The sequence below is a fragment of the Rhinopithecus roxellana genome, chromosome 20 (assembly GCF_007565055.1).
Source record: "Rhinopithecus roxellana isolate Shanxi Qingling chromosome 20, ASM756505v1, whole genome shotgun sequence".
NCBI classification, from domain to species: domain Eukaryota; kingdom Metazoa; phylum Chordata; class Mammalia; order Primates; family Cercopithecidae; genus Rhinopithecus; species Rhinopithecus roxellana.
The window spans coordinates 41,373,198-41,393,117 of NC_044568.1; the positions used below are offsets into that span (position 1 = coordinate 41,373,198).

A 19,920-nucleotide genomic window follows, 5' to 3' on the forward strand; every position below is an offset into this window, starting at 1 on the left:
TTTCCAGTGAGTTTGTATTTGCAGCCCTTTAAACAGTAAAGGAGAAAAATCATAATTCACTAACAAATCCACTTAATTTGATTTCAAACATCTGGAGGCTTGTCATATGGGGATACTTGTGTTTTTCTTCTTTGGAGGTTAAACAGTCTCTTGGGGAAAAGCTCTGTTTAGTTTGTCTTACCACCAGCCAGGTTCAAACTCTAGAGAGACTGACGGGCATTCCTTCAACAAAGTTGCCTTGACCCCTCCAAGTTCCCTTGTTTTGTGGAATACATTCATTCATTTTGTAAAACTTCAATTTGTGAGCGTGTTTCTTATCTAGTAACACTGGGGGAGAGAGAAATCTCTTTAGTAAGTTATTGAAAATCCAACTAAAAGTTACCTTGCCTCCGGGCAGAAGTGTGGGAATACTACAGTCTATCCGCCTTCCAGCCTGCGTTGGCTTCTGTGTGCATTGTATGGCTTTGTTTTCTTCTGTAAAGACCTGAATTGGTCATATCTGCTGGAGTCCCAGGGAAGTCGTAAACTTTGAGAGGGGCAGAAGGCAGTTTCCCTTAACATTTTCTCCCTGTGAGATCTGGCTGGTCTTTCTGTGACTGAGGGAGGCCTCTTGTTGACTCTGGCCGGAGAGAGCTTGAGGGATGTGAAATTTGAGGGCATGCTTTCTTTAAATAAGGGTGGATAAATAGCAACATGTTGCTTTTTAACAATAGCAGTTTCCAGGCCCAAGTTACTTCTTAATCCTTTCAATTTAACTGTCTATTTGATCTTTGCAGTTTGTCCCGTTTTAAAGAATGGTTATGTTATTGAGAATAATTAGTGGTCTGTTATAAAAGTAGTGTTTGGGCCGGGCGCGCGGTGGCTCAAGCCTGTAATCCCAGCACTTTGGGAGGCCGAGACGGGCGAATCACGAGGTCAGGAGATCGAGACCATCCTGGCTAACACGGTGAAACCCCGTCTCTACTAAAAATACAAAAACTAGCTGGGCGAGGTGGCAGGCGCCTGTAGTCCCAGCTACTCGGGAGGCTGAGGCAGGAGAATGGCGTAAACCCGGGAGGCGGAGCTTGCAGTGAGCTGAGATCTGGCCACCACACTCCAGTCCGGGCGACAGAGCGAGACTCCGCCTCAAAAAAAAAAAAAAAAAAAAGTAGTGTTTGCATCTTGTTGGAATACTGCCAGCTCTTATCAGTAGGGCTGCTCGCATTAGTTGGAAATGATTTCTTGATTAATTCCTTCTTCACTGAATCTGCCTGGTTTTCCACAGAAAATATAGGAGGAATATTGCCACTTAGGTTGGGAACATTTAGATGGCGAATGAGGTGGGCAGTGGTGGCGTGTTCTGCACAGAGCCATGCCTTTGTGCTCTTAATCTCCTTGGAAAAAGGCCCAGAATTCAAAGCAGGAGGGCATTGAACATTGCCAGCTTTGTCTGAGACGCATTTCAATGTGACGTTTTGTGTCTTGAGAGCCTAAGAAATGCTCCACTGGCAGGGACTGGGGTCCCGTCTAGCCCAGCATTCTGTCTCTGACAATGGGCACCCATTTGTGGAAGCATTCTTCATGCTGGCGGTCCTATGGGCTTTGTGATATGCCCCAGCATCTCTGGCTTCCTATAATAGTCCACGGTGGATGTGTTATCCAGGAATTTTTAAAACCCTCCTTGAACCAATTCATATGTGCCAACTCTTAGGGTGACAGATTCCAGAAGTCAGCAAATATTTGAACGCTTAGTTTATGGCTAGCACAGTGCTAAGCATTGTTGTAGATAGAAATGATGCTTCATAACTGGTCCTTGCTCTTGCTTGAGCTTATTCTTTTTCAAGGAGACAAGACTTGGTTGCAGTTGTGAAAAGGGTGGGCAGTGACATCAGATGTCACCTGTAGAACACCAGGCAGACCGTGAGTGGATCAGACTCACAGGGACAGAGTCACAGAGACTAATGTCTAAAAACAGAAACATATTATTAATAATTTATGTTGAAAAATAAAACTGCCAGCCTCAACACTGATTTCTCCCCATATGCAAGTCTAATAGCCAAATTGTAATCAGAAGGGTGATGAGTGAACAAGAGGAGCTTTAGTCAGTGTGATTGAGTCATTGATTATGGCAGCCTAACACAGCCCTTTCCACAATACCTAAAGAAAGACCATATGTTTGTCTTTCTGATGTCTCCTGTTCTAAACCTAGTTGATCTTTTCCATATGCTATTCCATTCAGCCCTAATAGTCCAGCCTTGTTTGTTTGTTTGTTCATTTTTGAGACAGCATCTCACTCTGTCACCCAGGCTTGAGTGCAGTGGCGTGATCACGGCTTGCTGCAGCCTCGACCTCCCAGGCCCAGGCTATCCTCCCACCTCGGCCTCCTGAGGAGCTGGGACTACAGGCATGTGCCACCACACCTGGCTAATTTTTTGTAGAGATGGGTTTTCACCATGTTGTCCAGACTGGTCTTAAACTCCTGAGCTCAAGCAATCCTCTCGCCTTGGCTTCCCAAAGTGCTGGGATTACAAGTGTAAACCACCATGCCCGACCCCAGCCATGTTTTTTTGGTTTGGTTTTGTTTGGTTTTTGAGATAGGGTCTTGCTCTGTCACCTAGTCATCTAGGCTGGAGTACAGTGGCACAATCACGGCTCACTGAAGCCTGGACCTCTTCCCACCTTAGCCTCCCAAGTAGTTGGGACTATAGGCACACTACAAGTGCACGGCACCACACTTGGCTAATTTTTTGTAGAAATAATGTCATACTCTGTTGCCCAAGCTGGTCTCGAACTCCTGAGCTCAAGCTATCCTCCTGCCTCAGCCTCCCAAAGTGCTGAGATTACAGGCATGAGCCACTGTGCCTGGCCCCAGCCCTGTTTTGAAAGTGCCTTTGCACATCTCTGTTCTGTCCATATTAGTTGCTTGAAAGTTTAGACCAGGCACGGTGGCTCACGCCTGTAATCCCAGCACTTTGGGAGGCTGAGGCGGGCAGCTCACCTGAGGTCAGGAGTTCGAGACTAGCCTGATCAACATGGAGAAACCCATCTCTACTAAAAATACAAAAAAAAAAAAAAAATTAGCCGGGCATGGCGGCACATGCCTGTTACCTCAGCACTCGGGAGGCTGAGACAGGAGAATTGCTTGAACCCAGGAAGTGAAGGTTGCAGTGAGCCAAGATTGCGCCATTACACTCCAGCCTGGGCAACAAGAGTGAAACTCAGTCTCAAAAAAAAAAAAAAAAAAAAAAAAAAAAGTTTAATGCTTGAAGATAATTGTTCTTTCCTAAATATTTTGAGAGGAGGAATCTGTATTGAGTATTGATTCCTCCCCATCATCCACCTCCTACATATGCAGCAAACAATACAAAACAGTGTGGGATGAGGTGCTAAATTATGTCGTCTAGACAACATGAGCCAGAAAAACAAATCAGAAAAGAGAGGTCAGTGTGGGCTGAAAATGCTAAAGAAGGCGTCTGTGTGTGGCACAGATGGGAATTGAATTCCTGCTTTAAACAGTAGAAAATTAGGGAAAAGCAGATAGGGAAGCATGAAGCAGGATAACTCCGGGGAGAAATGCTTTCACTTCTTGTTGCTGCCTTCCTCAGTAACACTCAGCTTTTCCTTGCCTTTTCTGGCCAAAGAAGTGTACGAGGCAGGATGGGCACAGTGGCCTATGCCTGTAATTCCAGCACTTTGGGAGGCCAAGGCAGGTGGATCACGAGGTCAGGAGTTCGAGACCAGCCTGACCAACATGGTGAAAGCCCGTCTCTACTAAAGATACCAAAAAAATATAGCTGGGCATAGTGCTACACACTTGTAATCCCAGCTACTCAGGAAGCTGAGGCAGGAGACTCGCTTGAACCTGGAAGGCAGAGGTTGTGGTGAGCCAAGATCACGCCATTGCACTCCAGCCTGGGAGACAGGGCGAGACTCTGTTTTTAAAAAAAAAAAAAAAGAGAGAGAGAAAGAAATCTACGAGGCAGTATCAGGCAGTGGAAAGACTGCTGAATCCTGAGTCTCCTACTTAGGGTTTGGCATTTACAGTTCCGGGGTGCCGATGTCCACATTTATAAAGTGGAAACAGTATCACCCGCCTTGTTGTTTTTACTGTGTGAGGCTTAAGTGAGAAGATAATGTGTGTGATATTCGTGGTGCATAGTAGGCATTCAGTAGATTTTAGCTGAATCTAAATTGAGTTGATGTATTTGGGGAGAAGGTTCCCCTGATTGATGGATTGCCAAGTTACCTGGGATTCCCGTGGTGGTTGATGTGACCCTGTCTAGAGGTGATAGCATGGCTTACTTACATATAAGCTTCAGTGTACTGTGTCACAAGTTTCTTTGTATGCCTCTTGGGCTACCGTGGTTTTCTTTAAATGGTCCTATTCAGCCTTGTCAGATATTTCAGTACTAATCGAATTTTCTTTCTTGTAGGTACGGAATGGCCACATCAAAAGAATCACTGATAATGACATCCAGTCCCTGGTGCTAGAGATTGAAGGGACAAATGTAAGGTAGGTTGCCACCTCTGTTCTCCCAGAGACATCATGTACTAGGGAGGCATATGTCACAGAGGCTAATAGCACAGACTGTGGAGTCAGAGTGCCGGTTGTGAGTCCAGCTCTGCCACTTAGAGCTTACCCCGGACAAGTTACTGAATCCCCCAGACCTTAGCATACTCATCTGTACAATGGACAGAATAATAGTACATTTTTCCTATAGGGTTATTGCGAGGAGTAAATAAATGAATATGTATAAAACACTGAAAACCTTGCTTAGCACATAGTAAGCATGATGTCAGTATTAGCTGTATTATTAACCAAAGTGTGTGTCAGGGTGGGGACTGGGCAGTGTTGTACAGCTCATCCAGTGGGTGGACAGTGTGGTTTTCAGTGCCATAGAGGTCTCAGTTTTGGTTTTCTGTCATTCGATGGCTCCCCTGGACCAGAATTGAGGTCTTCTCTCACTGGAGGAGCTTCTAAGATCCACTGTCTGGCTTTATTTTTCAGATATTTTATTGCTGCTGTCTAGTCCTGTGTTAAGCTTTTATTCCTGGGTCCAGCATTTGTTAAAGCATCTGCTGACTTAGGGCTGAGGGATTCACTGGGTGGCGTGTCTGACTCTTTTAGATCTGCTGTCCAGTGTTTCCTCTTGGACCTGTATTATTGTTGCGTATACCACAAAGGAAGAGAGTCCAGGAGTGTGTTTATTGGTATTTCCTCTCTCTACAGCACCACATACATCACATGCCCTGCAGACCCCAAGAAGACACTGGGAATTAAACTTCCTTTCCTCGTCATGATTATCAAAAACCTGAAGAAGTATTTTACCTTCGAAGTACAGGTAAGTATGTGGACGTGAATGTGTCCACTCTTGGCTATACCAGAGAGAGCCTTTGAACTGATGGGAAAAAGTGGCCCTGCAAAAGTGTCTTTATCCTTTCGCATGTATTCTTTTCTGCTTCTACTATAAGCCCAATGCAGTCCTTGTTATGTAAATTTGGCATTAGTAATCAAAATTTAATGCCAGGGTTTTTTTTGGTTTTTTTTGTTTTTTTTTGAGACGGAGTCTCGCTCTGTCGCCCGGGCTGGAGTGCAGTGGCCTGGATCTCAGCTCACTGCAAGCTCCGCCTCCCGGGTTTACGCCATTCTCCTGCCTCAGCCTCCCGAGTAGCTGGGACTACAGGCGCCCGCCACCTCGCCCGGCTAGTTTTTTGTATTTTTTTAGTAGAGACGGGGTTTCACAGTGTTAGCCAGGGATGGTCTCGATCTCCTGACCTCGTGATCCGCCCGTCTTGGCCTCCCAAAGTGCTGGGATTACAGCCTTGAGCCACCACGCCCGGCCTAATGCCAGGTTTTTAAAGAAACAGTAAGCACCTAGAAAATCTAGCGATTTCAAAGCTTCAGAGTTAGCATGGTATCCATTTGGGGAGTGACTGTTTAATACTCAGTGGCTGTTCTGTTTTAGTATTTCTGATTTTTCAAAAGGAATAACATTTATGTACTCCATGGTCTGAGAGCCAGCCGACTGTTAAATGTCATAAACAGCTGGTGTTGTCTTGGCAACAAACAAGATAAACTTGCTACTTCCGGGCCATCTGCATGCAGCGTATGACCTGTGTCTGGTCTGTTTATTTTCCTGTGAGTCTCAGCCTTGGGAAAGCAAGCTGTGGGAATTCAGGTCGTTGTCTGGACAAGGTTGTGTGCTTCCTCCAAGACAGAGCTTCTTCTCTGTGTGATGCTTCTCTGTATTTCACAGGTACTAGATGACAAGAATGTGCGTCGTCGCTTTCGGGCAAGTAACTACCAGAGCACCACCCGGGTCAAACCCTTCATCTGCACCATGCCCATGCGGCTGGATGACGGCTGGAACCAGATTCAGTTCAACTTATTAGACTTCACGCGGCGAGCGTACGGCACCAATTACATTGAGACCCTCAGAGTGCAGGTACTGCTGCTCCTTTCCCAGACAGAGCCCCGGGCTGGGGATAGGGCACACTGCGTCTAATACTGGCCTGTGGCCCACGTAGCAGAACAGTGTGTGTTTCTGGCTTCAGTTTCCCACACTGTCCAGAGAGCTTTGGCCTCACAAAGGTCCAGGAAATATTGAGGAGTCGGGTCAGGTATAGGGGTGAATGCAGCAAGAAAGACCTCCCTCTTACCAGAATCCATCCCTAAGACAAGCCAAGGAAATGCCAGAGATGAAGTGTTTCCATTCCTAGAAGAGGGCCTCTAGAAGACTCTGGAAAAGGGGGAGAACGGTCACGTTTAGCCTCTCAAAAGAAGCATTGCCTTGACAGATCCATGCAAACTGTCGCATCCGACGGGTTTACTTCTCAGACAGACTCTACTCAGAAGATGAGCTGCCGGCAGAGTTCAAACTGTATCTCCCAGTTCAGAACAAGGCAAAGGTAAGCCAGTCTTCCCCAGAGGAAGGCCCACCAGTGAGTTGGGGGTGTTCTGGTCTAAGAATTCAGCTGCAGAGCCTCTCTGTGTTGACACTTTGGGGGGTCTTTGTATCGCAAGATCTTAGGTCTCCTTTCAGCATCAGCACTGAATCAGGAATGCTCCTGTGAAAGATTCTGTTACTGCTGTCTCCCCTCTCCATGGTGAGAGGGGATGAGGTACTTCCTACCACTGGCTCACAGAACTTCAGAAAATATCTTCCATCTTAACTCTTTTTTTTTTTTTTTTTTTTTTGAGATAGAGTCTTGCTGTGTTGCCCAGGCTAGAGTGCAGTGGCACGATCTCAGCTCATTGCAACCTCTGCCTCCCCGGTTCAAGGGATTCTTGTGCCTCAGGCTCCTGAGTAGCTGGGATTACACGCGCTCACCACCCTGCCCAACTAATTTTTAATTTTTGTAGAGACGGGGTTTCACCATGTTGGCCAGGCTCAAACTCCTGACCTCAAGTGATCCGCCCACTTCAGCCTCCCAAACTGCTGGGATTACAGGCATGAACCACCGCGCCCGGCCCCATCTTAACTCTTAATCAGCCCAAAAGTATTATCAGCTGATAGGTACCTGCTAACACAATGGTGGATGCTTCCCTGCCTGTCTGCTGCAGATGTGTGTCCATTCTCCACAGTCACTGTCCACTCAAGTGTCACCAGAGGCAGGGGCCTGTGACACTGACCGTCTATTTTCTAGTAACTTAAACTGATGCTTCTTTTCTGTTTTTTCCCTTCAGCAATAACTGGAATTGTGACTCAAGGGATAGACCCTGGATGTGACTCTTCTTTTAAATAGGAAACTATGTGGAGGATGATGCAAAAACATATTTATCTTAGTTCACTCTGCTGTAGTTTCGTTATTTATACTCGGTGTTGCTTGTCATGGACGCCGGTGAACATGCTGTAACTCTGTAACTGCATTGTAAGTGCAGTGGGGGTAAGGAGTCCTGTGAGTGGCGCGTGAACGCTGGAGCTTATTCCACCGCCTGCCCCAGTGTCGGGGCAGATACCTTTTCCATGAACTTACAGAATTCAAGATGGCCCTTAAGGAATTCCAGACCAATATTTCTTCTGCAGTTTATTCTATGTTTTATATATTATCTAAATATGTGTATATGCTGTGTAATACTTGTAATCTGGAAATGAATAAAATGATATATTCCTGGTTTGTAAATTTGTTCCTAGTTTGTCTTTCTTCATGGTGATGTTTCTGTTTCCTTTGTGCTATGAAAAGAGAACTATTTCCATTGAACATCTTGTACATTTCATGCTGTGAACTATCTTGTATTAAAGTATCTAAAGAACAAGACATATTATGCAGCTGACCCTTGAACAACACAGGTTTGAACTGTGCGGGTCCATTTATATGAGGATTTTCTTCCACCTCTGCCACTCCTGAGACAACAGACCAGTCCCCGCTCCTCCCGCTCCACCTCCTCCTCCTCCCCTCCTCATCAATGTGAAGACAACAATGATGAAGACCTTTGTGATGATCCACTTAATGAATAGTAAATATATTTTCTCTTCCTTATGATTTTCTTAATAACATTTTCTTTTCTCTAGCCTACCTTATTGTGAGAACACAAAATACAGTATGTAATTCATACAAAATATGTGTTGAATGGCTGTTTATATTATCAGTAAGGGTTCTAGTCAACAGGATGCTATAGTAGTTAAGCTTTGGGAGAGTCAAGAGTTATACATAGATTTTTGCATAAGAGGGTGGTGCCTCTAGCCTCTGAGTTGTTCAAGGGTCAACCGTATACACTGGTTCGGAACAACTTTTAAGACTAAATGGGGAAAAAAATAGTATATGACCAATGGAATCATCTTGCTAGGGATTGGGTCCTAGGTTGAGCTTAAGACAGAATGACATAGTCTAAATTGCACCTAAACGCCTTTGGTGCGGTAATCAGCACGTTTTGTATCCTCAGCATTGGAGCAGATCACCATTTCCCTATTTGAGTTCCAGCTGAAGTACTGGCTTTGAGTGTAGGGACTTAAAGAAAAATGTTTCTTTAAACGCTGGAATCGCATGAGGGAACTGGAACCTTACACCATTTTTCCCACTGCGCTTATTCTGGACAGATGCCTGTTGAGTGGAATGACACTGGCACTATTGCCTGCATTTTTTTTTTTAAGGCACAGATGAATTTGCAGAAGTTAAGCACTGTATATGATGCAACTCTGCCACATGCAACATTTCTAAGGGGAAAGCAATTTGAGGGCAGAGAAGAGCACATATCAGCATCCCCCTATTATGTGGTGTCCTAGATGATCTTGAAGGACACAGAACTAATAACAGTGATGACACCTAGGCAGAATTTTTCTAAATCAGTTGTATACTTTCTTCTACTATTAAACAAAATGAAACCAAAAAAAACAACAAAAAAAAAAAAATGTTTTTGGCTGGGCGCAGTGGCTCACGCCTGTAATCCCAAACACTTTGGGAGGCTGAGGCAGGCAGATCACTTGAGGTCAGGAGTTTGAGACCAGCCTAGCCAACATGGTGAAACCCCGTGTCTACCAAATATAAAAAATTAGCTGAGTGTGGTGGCGCGCTTCTGTAATCCCAGCTACTTGGGAGGCTGAGGCAGGAGAATTGCTTGGACCTGGGAGGAGGAGGTTACTGTGAGCTGAGATTGTGCCACTGCACTCCAGCCTGGGCAAGGGCAAGACTCCATCTCAAAAATAATTTTTTTTGGAAAGATACTTTTGTAATAAAAATTTCAAACTTAATGCAAGATCAAAAGGCTGTTCCAGATTCTGTACCCTCCCCCAGTCACTCCCCCAGGTTTGCTGTCATTGCACAGACTGGAATTGTGGGCACCTGCCATTTTGACTTTGGTTAGAGGTGAAAACATTAAGTTCTGGGATTTGTCATTACCATTGCTGCCTTCTGAGAAGTTAAATGGCAGGAAGCACGCTTTTCCCACATCCATATCCTCCAGAGTGTGCTGTGGGGAAGCATGGCCAAGTCTCTGAGGAGGCAGGGGCTACAGGACGGGGAGAAGTGGAGGGGGAGGGAAGGGTGCTCCATGGCTACCCGATGAGACGGTCGTCAAGTGCTTGAAACTCAGGTGGGTGCAGTTAAGACAACTTTTCCCCTTTTTCCTTCTGCCAGCGACCAGCCTGGAGCCACCTTGTGGAGGATGCTGCCCCTCTCCTTTGAGTCCCTAGTCGTCAGCATCACAGAATACTCCCTCAGCCCAGGTGACAGAGCCTGCTCTTGCAGGGCCAACTCCGGTCAAAACTGAACATCGTCCTGCTTCCCTGTCCTTAGCATACCAGCATCCGCCTGTTAGGCGGTGTGCCTGTCTCCCTCACTTTCTGGGTTACAGTAGGAATCCTCAAACGGCTGAGTGGGTGGAGGGGTGGGCAGTGACAACAGAGTATCTAGCCTCTGGCCACTGTCTAGTGAAATCTTCCTTCCAATCCAGACTCGATTATGGCATGAAAGATGCCTTTGTGGTGACAAGAAAACCGGGTTAACTTCTCATCTCTTCTGGGTGCCAGGATATCAGTGAAGTGCTCCTGGGGGTTCAGAGAAACACAGCAAGGCACTCTCCTCCACACAGAGCCTCTTTCACCCCAGGCACTTGTCAGACGTGTCTGCGGATTACCTCACCACCCTCTTTGGGGTGGTAGGCGGGCGACTTCCCAGATGCCTCACATACCCAGCCCGGAGGAAGAAGAAATTGAGGGGCCCCGGGGGTGATGAGAGGTATTATCTGAGCTGGCCCCAGGCCAGGGTGAACAGTGGTATCATGACTGCACAGCCCCTTGCCTGCAGCTTTCCAGCTCACCGGGAAGATGACAACCTCCAGTGAGGCTGAGGGAATAAGGAATGACAGGCTGCCGGGCTGAGGCGCCCTCATGGAGTTTGGGTCCGGGTCATCTCGGATCACGGTAATTGGAGCAGGCAGAATTGCATTATCCAGCTCCTTGGAAGTCATGGTGTGTTTTAGAAGGAATTGCCCTCTAAATGAGAGGGTGTTAGGTAATTGGCATGAACTTGGAATAGCACACAGCCGTTCCCAACAGGGCTGATTCTGGGGGAGAGTAGATTTACTATGGCCCTTAATTGCCCCGGCCCATTGATTGCTTCCTCTCTAGCCAGGCTAGAAGACTGGCGGGCGCCACACCAGTCCCCTCCTGGGGCATTTCTGAAGGTTGCAAGAATCCCAGAGAACAACCCCAAACTGATATCCCTAACCCCCTCAGCGGCTTCAGCCAGAAGCCCTGAGTGTCAGGAAATTCACTGAAAAAGATCTTGGAGCTCTTGTCTGCATCCCCATCCCCCTCGTTTAACTGATCAGGACACTGAAGCCCAGAGAGGATGGGCTAGGCCCTCTAGAAGCAACGGGGCAGAATGAGGACCCAATGCACCTGATGAGACCCATATGCCGTCCCTGTCCTCTTTGGTGTTGGCGTCCCCTTGCCTCAAGCACTGGAGTCAGCTCTGCCTCAGCAGTGAGGGCTGGCCTAGCCAGTCACTACGTGGTCACATATTAGCTGAACACCAGGGTCTCAGGCTGACAGTAAAAATCTCATTTGTGTTTAACAAGGGAGGGAATCATAAAAGTAGTACATGTTCGTGGTACATTCGTGAGCTCATGGTCCAAAGAATATGAAGGGCTGTGCATGCCTGTAATCCCAGCAATTTGGGAGGTCGAGGCAGGTGGATCACCTGAGATCAGGAGTTCGAGACCACCCTGGCCAACAGGGTGAAACCCCGTCTCTACTAAAATACAAAAAAATTGCCGGGCGTGGTGGCGTGCACTGCTGATCCCAGCTACTCGGAAGGCTGAGGCAGGAGAATCGCTGGAACTTGAGAGGTGGAGACTGCAGTAAACTGAGATCACGCCGGTGCACTCCAGCCTGGGCAACAAGAGTGAAACTTGGTCTCAAAAAAAAAAAAAGTATAAAGTAAGTAAGATATTAAGTCCTACTTCCCATTTCTGAAATGACAGCACCTGAATGTACGAACAGAATGAAGTTACCCTTTCTTCCTGCACCCAGCCTCCTAGCATGAACAGCTTTTTCAGTTTCCTGATCATGCGTGTTCTCGCAGGAGCCTGGGAAGGCTTGGCACTGTGGGTGACTTCTAAGCAAGATGGCGACCTGCGTGGTACATGGCAGTGCTTTTCAGAAGGCAGCATGCTTTCATAGCTGTTGCATGTGGTGCCCTTGGGATCCTGTCTGGAAGGTTATATGTGGTGCTGCCCCCATCTATGGACAAGCACAGAAGTTAAAGGGCTCACTAGGGCTGTATAGCTCACATGGGCCAGAGCTGGGAATAAAACCTAGGGTTTCCTGCTAGAAGGTCAGGCTCCTCCTGTTAAGCACATCAGGTGTCTGCTCATAAGGTATCTAGAATAGACTTCAATAGGCCAGGCACAATGGCTCACGCCTGTAATCCTAGCACTTTGGGAGTCTGAGGCGAACAGATCAACTGAAGTCAGAAGTTCAAAACCAGCCTGGCCAACATGGCCAAACCCTGTCTCTACTAAAAACATAGAAATGAGCTGGGCATGGTGGGCACCTGTAATCCCAGCTACTCAGGAGGCTGAGGCAGGAAAATCTCTTGAACCCCAGGGGGTGGAGGTTGCAGCGAGCCAAGATTGTGCCACTGCACTCCAGTCTGGGCAACAGAGCAAGACTGTCTCTAAATAAATAAATAAATAAGGATAGACCTGATGGTGGCGAGGGGGCCACAATGTACCTTTGAATCTGCTGAATTTTAATTCATATTCTTAAATTACGTTTCTGGGCCAGGCCATGCTGGTTCATGCCTGTAATCCCAGCACTTTGGGAAGCCAAGGCGGGATGATCACCTGAGGCTAGGAATTCAAGACCAGCCCAGGCAACATACCAAGACCCCATCTCTACAGAACATAAAAAACTTAGCCAGGCGTGGTGGCATGCATCTGCAGTCTCAGCTACTGGGAAGTCTGAGGTGGGAGGATCACTTGAGTCGGGGAGGTAGAAGCTGCAGTGAGCTACAGTTGCACCACTGCACTCCAGCCTGGGTGACAGAGCAACACTCTTAAAAAAAAAAAAAAAAAGAAAAGAAAATCCAGCAAATTCAGATTCCTTGGCCTGGGACCCAGCTTATTAAAATGACAATTGTCCCCACCCCAAGAGAGAACATTTTTATTCTCTCTCTCTGTCTAAAGCCAACCCAGAAATCTGCATTTTAATACCTTCTCCTGGTGTTTTTTGGTGATTCTGTCATCTGAGGGTGGCTCCACGTTGAAGTGAGCAAGTGGATATGATACATCTGAGCGTAGAGAGGTCAGACAGACACTGCTGGGAGAGAAAAGAAACATAAAACACCACCCTCCCCCGCCCCGGCCTGCCACCCAGGCACATCTGCAGATTGCAACCTCCTCCCACCAAAAACAAACAAACAACAAAAAAACCCTTAAGTTCCTCCTTTTATACGGAATTCTAATATGTCACTTACATCTTCATACATTTTCCATAACCTGAAAGTGTGCGGTCCTGTAATGCAAACCACGAGTGCCTCTGGGCTGTGACAGAGGCACTCCAAATTGTAAATCCACAAGACGTTGAACATCTGGATAGAGCATGAGCCTTGGAAAAATCGTGCCTCTTGGTATCCATGGTGTCTGAAGCAAAGCAAAACAGTGTGCAAGGGGTGAATATGGGAAGGGATTGAACAGAACCCCTTGTTAAAGGGATATAAAAGGTCACCAAGCGCCTCTACTGTTCTATTGAATGACAGCAATAAATATCAGTATGACCCTCCGTGGGTTCTCTCATCACTCGGGTATCCCCCAGCCCCTGCTTCCATAAAGTCTTAAATTGTAAATTCTGGTATTTTGGAGTGAATATAGTAAAATCAATAAATACAGTAAAATCGGGCCATAAATACACTAGCCTTTGGGATCCAAGTCACTCTCCAAAGCTCCCTCCCATCCTCCAAGACCGCCCTCATGTTTACTTGAACCTAAAGCCTCTTTACAAGCCCGAGACCTCTTTTCTTGGTGTTAGAAACTGACCTAAGCCCCCAGCAGTGAAAGGCAGGGAGAGTTGTAGTTCTCATTCCCTCCGCCTGACTGCTGGTAGTGTGCTACAAAGAAAGCAAATCTCAGCCCAAAAGGAAGGAGAAAAAAATTATTAGTGAGCATGCGAAATAGGTTCATGCCACCTAAACCTAAAGCTCAGTGGAAGTGCATGTTCACTGCCTTTTCCATGGCAAATTTTAGGATATATGATGATATGGTTTGGCTGTGTCTCCACCGAAGTCTCAAATTGTAGCTCCCATAATTCCCCTGTGTTGTGAGAGGGACCTGGTGGGAGGTAATTGAATCACGGGGACGGGTCTTTCCCATGCTCTTCTTGTGATAGTGAATAAGTCTCATGAGATCTGATGGTTTTATTTATTTATTTATTTATTATTATTATTGAGACAGAGTCTTGCTCTGTCACCCAAGCTGGAGCATGATCTCAGCTCACTGCAACCGCCGCCTCCCAGGAGTGATTCTCCTGCCTCAGCCTCTGGAATAGCTGGGATTACAGGTGCACACCACCATGCCCAGCTAACTCTTTTTGTAGTTTTAGTAAAGATGGGATTTCACTATTTTGGCATGGCTGGTCTAAAACTCCTGACCTCAGGTGATCCACCAGCCTTGGCCTCCCAAAATCCTGCGATTACAGGCGTGAGCCACCATGCCCATCTGGTCTGATGGTTTTAGAAAGGAGAGTTCTGGCCAGATGCCATGGCTCACACCTGTAATCTCAGCACTTTGGGAGGCCGAGGCAGGTGAATCACCTGAGATCAGGAGTTCAAGAGCAGACTGACGAATATGGTGAAACCCCGCCTCTACTAAAAATACACAAATTAGCTGGGCGTGATGGTGGGTGCCTACAGTTCCAGCTACTCAGCAGGCTGAGGCAGGAGAATCGCTTGAACCCAGGAGGCAGAGGTTGTAGTGAGCTGAGATTGTGCCATTGCACTCCAGCCTGGGTGACAGAGCAAGACTCTGTCCCCCCCAAAAAAAGAGAGTTCCCCTGCACATGCTTTCTCTTGCTTGCCACCATGCAAGATGTGACTTTGCTCCTCCTTTGCCTTCCGCCATGATTGTGAGGCCTCCCCAGGCATGTGGAACTGTGAATCAATTAAACCTCTTTCCTTTATAAATTACTCAGTCTTGGGTATGTCTTTATTAGCGGCATGAGAACAGACTAATACACATGGACAGCAGGATTGGATGAGAGAGCAGTACCAGGTGGGAATTCCTTCTTAAGTGTGTGGGTGGGTGGGAGCGAGGGGTGAGTCCTGCAGGAGTTCTACACTAAGATGTCCCAAAACTCTTACAAGCCTGGGCTCACCCAATTCTTACGTCCCATTTTAATGGTGACAGAGGTACCTACATAACTATTCTAGCCAGTCATTTATTTTGAATTTGACTCATTTCACTAATGGAAAGGTATTGCTGAGATCCCTGTACTAATGATAGGGGAGCAGAGATTCATTCCCAGAAGGCTGTGATCACTTTGGTCAGCATGCTGGCAGAGGGGCAGGAGGGAGAAAGATGCTCTGTACCCAAAGCCCCTTTCCTAACTCCACCCCAAGGCCACCACCACCCCAGGAAATCCCAGCAACCTCAAAGAAGGACGTGGAGGATGTGGAGCTTCCTGAGGCTCTGTGGCACTCAGTGACACAATCTTTCCTGCCTTGTCTGTAAAACTGTAACAAGGAGTACAGGAGCCATGCAAATCCCCCTGTAGACAGAGGAGGGGCCAGGCTGCTGGCAATTTTCTTCCTTTCTTCCTTTCTTCTTTTCTTCCTTTCTTTCTTTTCTTTCTTTCTTTTTTTGAAACAGAGCCTCACCCTGTCACCCAGCCTGCAGTGCAATGGAGTGATCTCAGTTCACTGCAACCTTCACCTCCCGGGTACAAGTGATTCTCCTGCCTTGGCCTCCTGAGTAGCTGGGATTAGAGGCATGCACCACCATGCCCAGCTAATTTTTTGTATCTTTAGTAGAGATGAGGTTTCACCATGTTGGCCAGGCTGGTCTCGAACTCCTGACCTCGTGATCTGCCTGCCTCAGCCTCCCAAAATGTTGGGGTTACTAGCATGAGCCATCACACCCAGGCAGTTTATGAGCCATTAAAACACAAAGTAGATTTTTTTTTTTTTTTTTTTTTGAGACAGAGTCTCGCTCTTGTCACCCAGGCTGGAGTGCAGTGGCACCATCTCGGCTCACTGCAACCTCCACCTCCCAGGTTCAAGCGATTCTCTTGCCTCAGCCTCCTAAGTAGCCAGGACTATAGGCAAGTGCCACCATGCCCAGCTAATTTTTTGCATTTTTAGTAGAGGCAGAGTTTCACCACGTTGGCCAGGATGGTCTTGATCTCTTGACCTTGTGATCTGCCTGCCTCAGCCTCCCAAAGTGCCAGGATTACAGGTGTGAGTCACCACACCCGGCCAAAACACAAATAGATTTTTAATTCATGCCGTCTAATATGGTAGCCATTAGCTGTGTGGCTACTGAAATTAAAATTTATTTTCATTTATTTATTTATTGGAGACACAGTCTCGCTCTATCACCCAGGCTGGAGGGCAGGTGCGTGATCTCAGCTCACGGCAACCTCTGCCTCCTGGGCTCAAGCGATTCTCCTGCCTCTGCCTCCTGAGTAACTGGGTTTACAGGCGCCTGCCACCTCGCCCGGCTAGTTTTTGTATTTTATTTTTTATTTATTTATTTTTTTGAGACGGAGTCTCTCTGTGTCGCCCAGGCTGGAGTGCAGTGGCCGGATCTCAGCTCACTGCAAGCTCCGCCTCCCGGGTTTACGCCATTCTCCTGCCTCAGCCTCCCGAGTAGCTGGGACTACAGGCGCCCGCCACCTCGCCTGGCTAATTTTTTTGTATTTTTTAGTAGAGACAGGGTTTCACCGTGTTAGCCAGGATGGTCTCAATCTCCTGACCTCGTGATCCGCCCGTCTCGGCCTCCCAAAGTGCTGGGATTACAGGCTTGAGCCACCGCACCCGGCCTAATTTTTGTATTTTTAGCGGAGACGTGGTTTCACGATATTGTCCAGGCTGGTCTCGAACTCCTGACCTCAGGTGATCCTCCCACCATGGCCTCTCAAAGTGCTGGGATTATAAGCGTGAGCCACTGCACCCAGCCTTAAATTAAGATTTTATTAATTAACATTAAATAAAATTTAAGATTCAGTTCTATCATAGTAGACACATTTCAAGCATTCTGTAGTTATACATGGCTGGCGACTCCCACACTGGGCAGTGCAGGTAAAGGCAATTTCTACTGGACAATGCTGTTTTAAATGCTTGCATTGAACAAATGAGATGTTATCACCACCACCAAAAATATTCAATGTAGTATAATGGTGACCTTAATAAGCTGATTTGAGTGGGCTTCTCAAACATCAATGTGCACAGGAATCACCTAGGGATGTTATTAAAATGCAAATTCTTATTATTTATTTATTTGAGATGGGGTCTCACTGTGTTGCCCAGGCTGTAGTGCAATGGCATGATCTTGGCTCACTGCAACCTCCGCCTCCCAGGTTCAAGCAATTCTCCTGCCTTAGCCTCCTGAGTAGCTGGGATTCCAGGTGCCTGCTACCAGGCCCGGCTAATTTTTTGTATTTTTAGTAGAGATGGGTTTCACCATATTACTCAGGCTGGTCTTGAACTACTGGCCTCAAGTGATCCACCCTCCTCGGCCTCCCAAAGTGTTTGGATTGCAGGTGTGTGCCACCACACCCGGCCTTAAAATACGAATTCTGACTCAGCAGGTCTGGGATAAGACCCTAGATTTTGCATTTCTAATAAGCTCACAGGTCATACCCACACTGCTGGTCCATGGACCACTCTTTAGAAGGAAGAGATTAGAAGATCCATTGAAAAACAAGAGACCCAGGCATGGTGGTACATGCCTGTGATCCCAGCTACTCAGGAGGCTGAGATGGGAGGATCACTTGAGCCCAGGAGTCTGAGGCTGCAGTGAACTCTGATCGTGCCACAGCACTCTAGCCTGGGTCATAGAGTGAGACCTCATCTCTAAAAAAATCAAAACAGGCCAGGAGCAGTGGCTCATGCCTGTTATCCCAGCACTTTGGGAGGCTGAGGCAGGTGGATGACCTGAGGTCAGGAGTTTGAGACCAACCTGGCCAACACGGCAAAACCCCATCTCTACTAAAAATATAAAAATTAGCTGGGCATGGTGGCACATGCCTGTAGTGCCAGCTACTTGGGAGGCTGAGGCAGGAGAATCGTTTGAATCTGGGAGGCAGAGGTTGCAGTGAGCCAAGATCACGCCACTGCACTCCAGCCTGGATGACAGAGTGAGACTCTATCTCAAAAATAAATAAATAAATAAATAAATAAACACTTAAGGTGCATTATAGGCATTGAGCCTCAGGAATGAGGCCCGAGTTGAGACCTATGTGATGAGTGACACACATTACCTTCTTTGGCTTTGACAGGATGCCTTGGCCACTGAGTAACCTCACTCACACACGATGTCTCATATCAGGCCTGTTGTGAATGACAGGCCCAGCACAAGGGCCCCTTTGCCACTCTGATAGGCCCTGACAGTCAGGGACAGCTCCCCTGCCCTCTCCCATGTTGGGGCCCCAGGAGGCCCTAACTCCCTGGGGACCGAGGGGGCCTGCAGTGACAGCTGCCTGAGACAGCTCTGCTCAGATGCTGAGCTAGATGCCTTGCTTGAGCCTCCCCTTTATTTCCTGTCTGTTTTCAAATGTAAAAATAGGAAAGCACAAAGTACCCTTATTCCCACGGCCCCAAATTACCATTGTTAGAATTTTTCATGCACCACTCAGTTCCATGTATGTCATTATAGTCTGTCAATTTGTTGACCCCCAATGAATGCGGCCTCTTAGTATTCATGTCTCGCCTCATGTATTTCCCCTTGAGTTTGGGCTGGCCCCATGACATGCTTAACTACAGAACATGGCGGAAGTGATATTCTGTGCCAGGTCGCAGCCTAAGCCATCAGGAGGCCTAGCAGCTCCTGCTTTTGTGTTCTCAGAAGCCCTGAGCAGCCACATCAGAAGTCTGGTTAGCATAGGCTGGGCATGGTGGCTCACACCTGTAATCCTAGCACTATGGGAGGCCAAGGCTGGAGGATCACCTGAGCCCAGGAGTTTGACACCATAGGGAGACCCCTGTCTCTACAAATAATTTTTAAAATTATTATTATTTTTTTTTTTTTTTTTTTTTTTTTTTTACAAAAATTAGCCGGGTGTGGTGGTACACTCTTGTGAGCCCAGCTACTCGGGAAGCTGAGGCACGAGAATAGCTTAAACATGGGAGGCAGAGGTTGCAGTGAGCTGAGATCGCTCCACTGTACTCCAGCCTAGGTGACAGAATGAGACTCTGTCTCAAAAAAAGAAAAAAAAAAAAAAGATTAGCCAGGTGTGGTGGCATGCACCTGTAGACCCAACTACTTTGGAGGCTGAGGTGGGAGGATTGCTTGAGCCTAGGAGGTTGAAGTTGCAGCGAGCCGTGATCGTGCCACTGCACCCCAGTCTAAACGACAGAGTGAGACCCTGTGTCTAAAACAAACAAGAAAAGAAGTCTGGCTACCTTAGACTTACCCTAGAGATCATGTCAGGAGACCACAGGGAGAGGCATGTGGAGGCTTCAGTTATCCGTGAATACAGGTACACAGGTGGTTACCAGCCAGCCCAGCAGAAGGACTGCCCAGAGAGTTCAGCCAAAAGGGAACTGGGCATAGTGGCTCACGACTGTAATCCCAGCACTTTGGGAGGCCAAGGCAGGTGGATCACTTGAGATCAGGAGTTCGAGACCAGCCTGGCCAACATGGTGAAACCTCATCTCTATTTAAAAAAAAAAAATAATAATAATAATAATAATACACACACACACAAATTAGCTGGACGTGGTGGTGCACATCTGTAATCCCAGCTACTCAGGAGGCTGAGGCAAGAGAATCGCTTGAACCTGGGC

The 19,920-nt window shown here is 47.1% G+C and overlaps 1 protein-coding gene across 1 annotated transcript in view; it reads left to right on the forward strand.

Moving 5' to 3' along the window:
• Positions 1 to 8,103, forward strand: part of CFAP20 (cilia and flagella associated protein 20) — a 16,149-nt gene extending 8,046 nt beyond the window's left edge. Inside the window, exons 2-6 of the mRNA XM_010365512.2 lie at positions 4,413 to 4,492; positions 5,210 to 5,321; positions 6,237 to 6,425; positions 6,778 to 6,888; positions 7,667 to 8,103. Of these exons, the coding sequence (XP_010363814.1) occupies positions 4,413 to 4,492; positions 5,210 to 5,321; positions 6,237 to 6,425; positions 6,778 to 6,888; positions 7,667 to 7,672 (498 nt within the window). The 3' untranslated portion in view covers positions 7,673 to 8,103. The remainder of the gene's footprint in view (positions 1 to 4,412; positions 4,493 to 5,209; positions 5,322 to 6,236; positions 6,426 to 6,777; positions 6,889 to 7,666) is intronic.
• Positions 8,104 to 19,920: the final 11,817 nt, after the last annotated feature.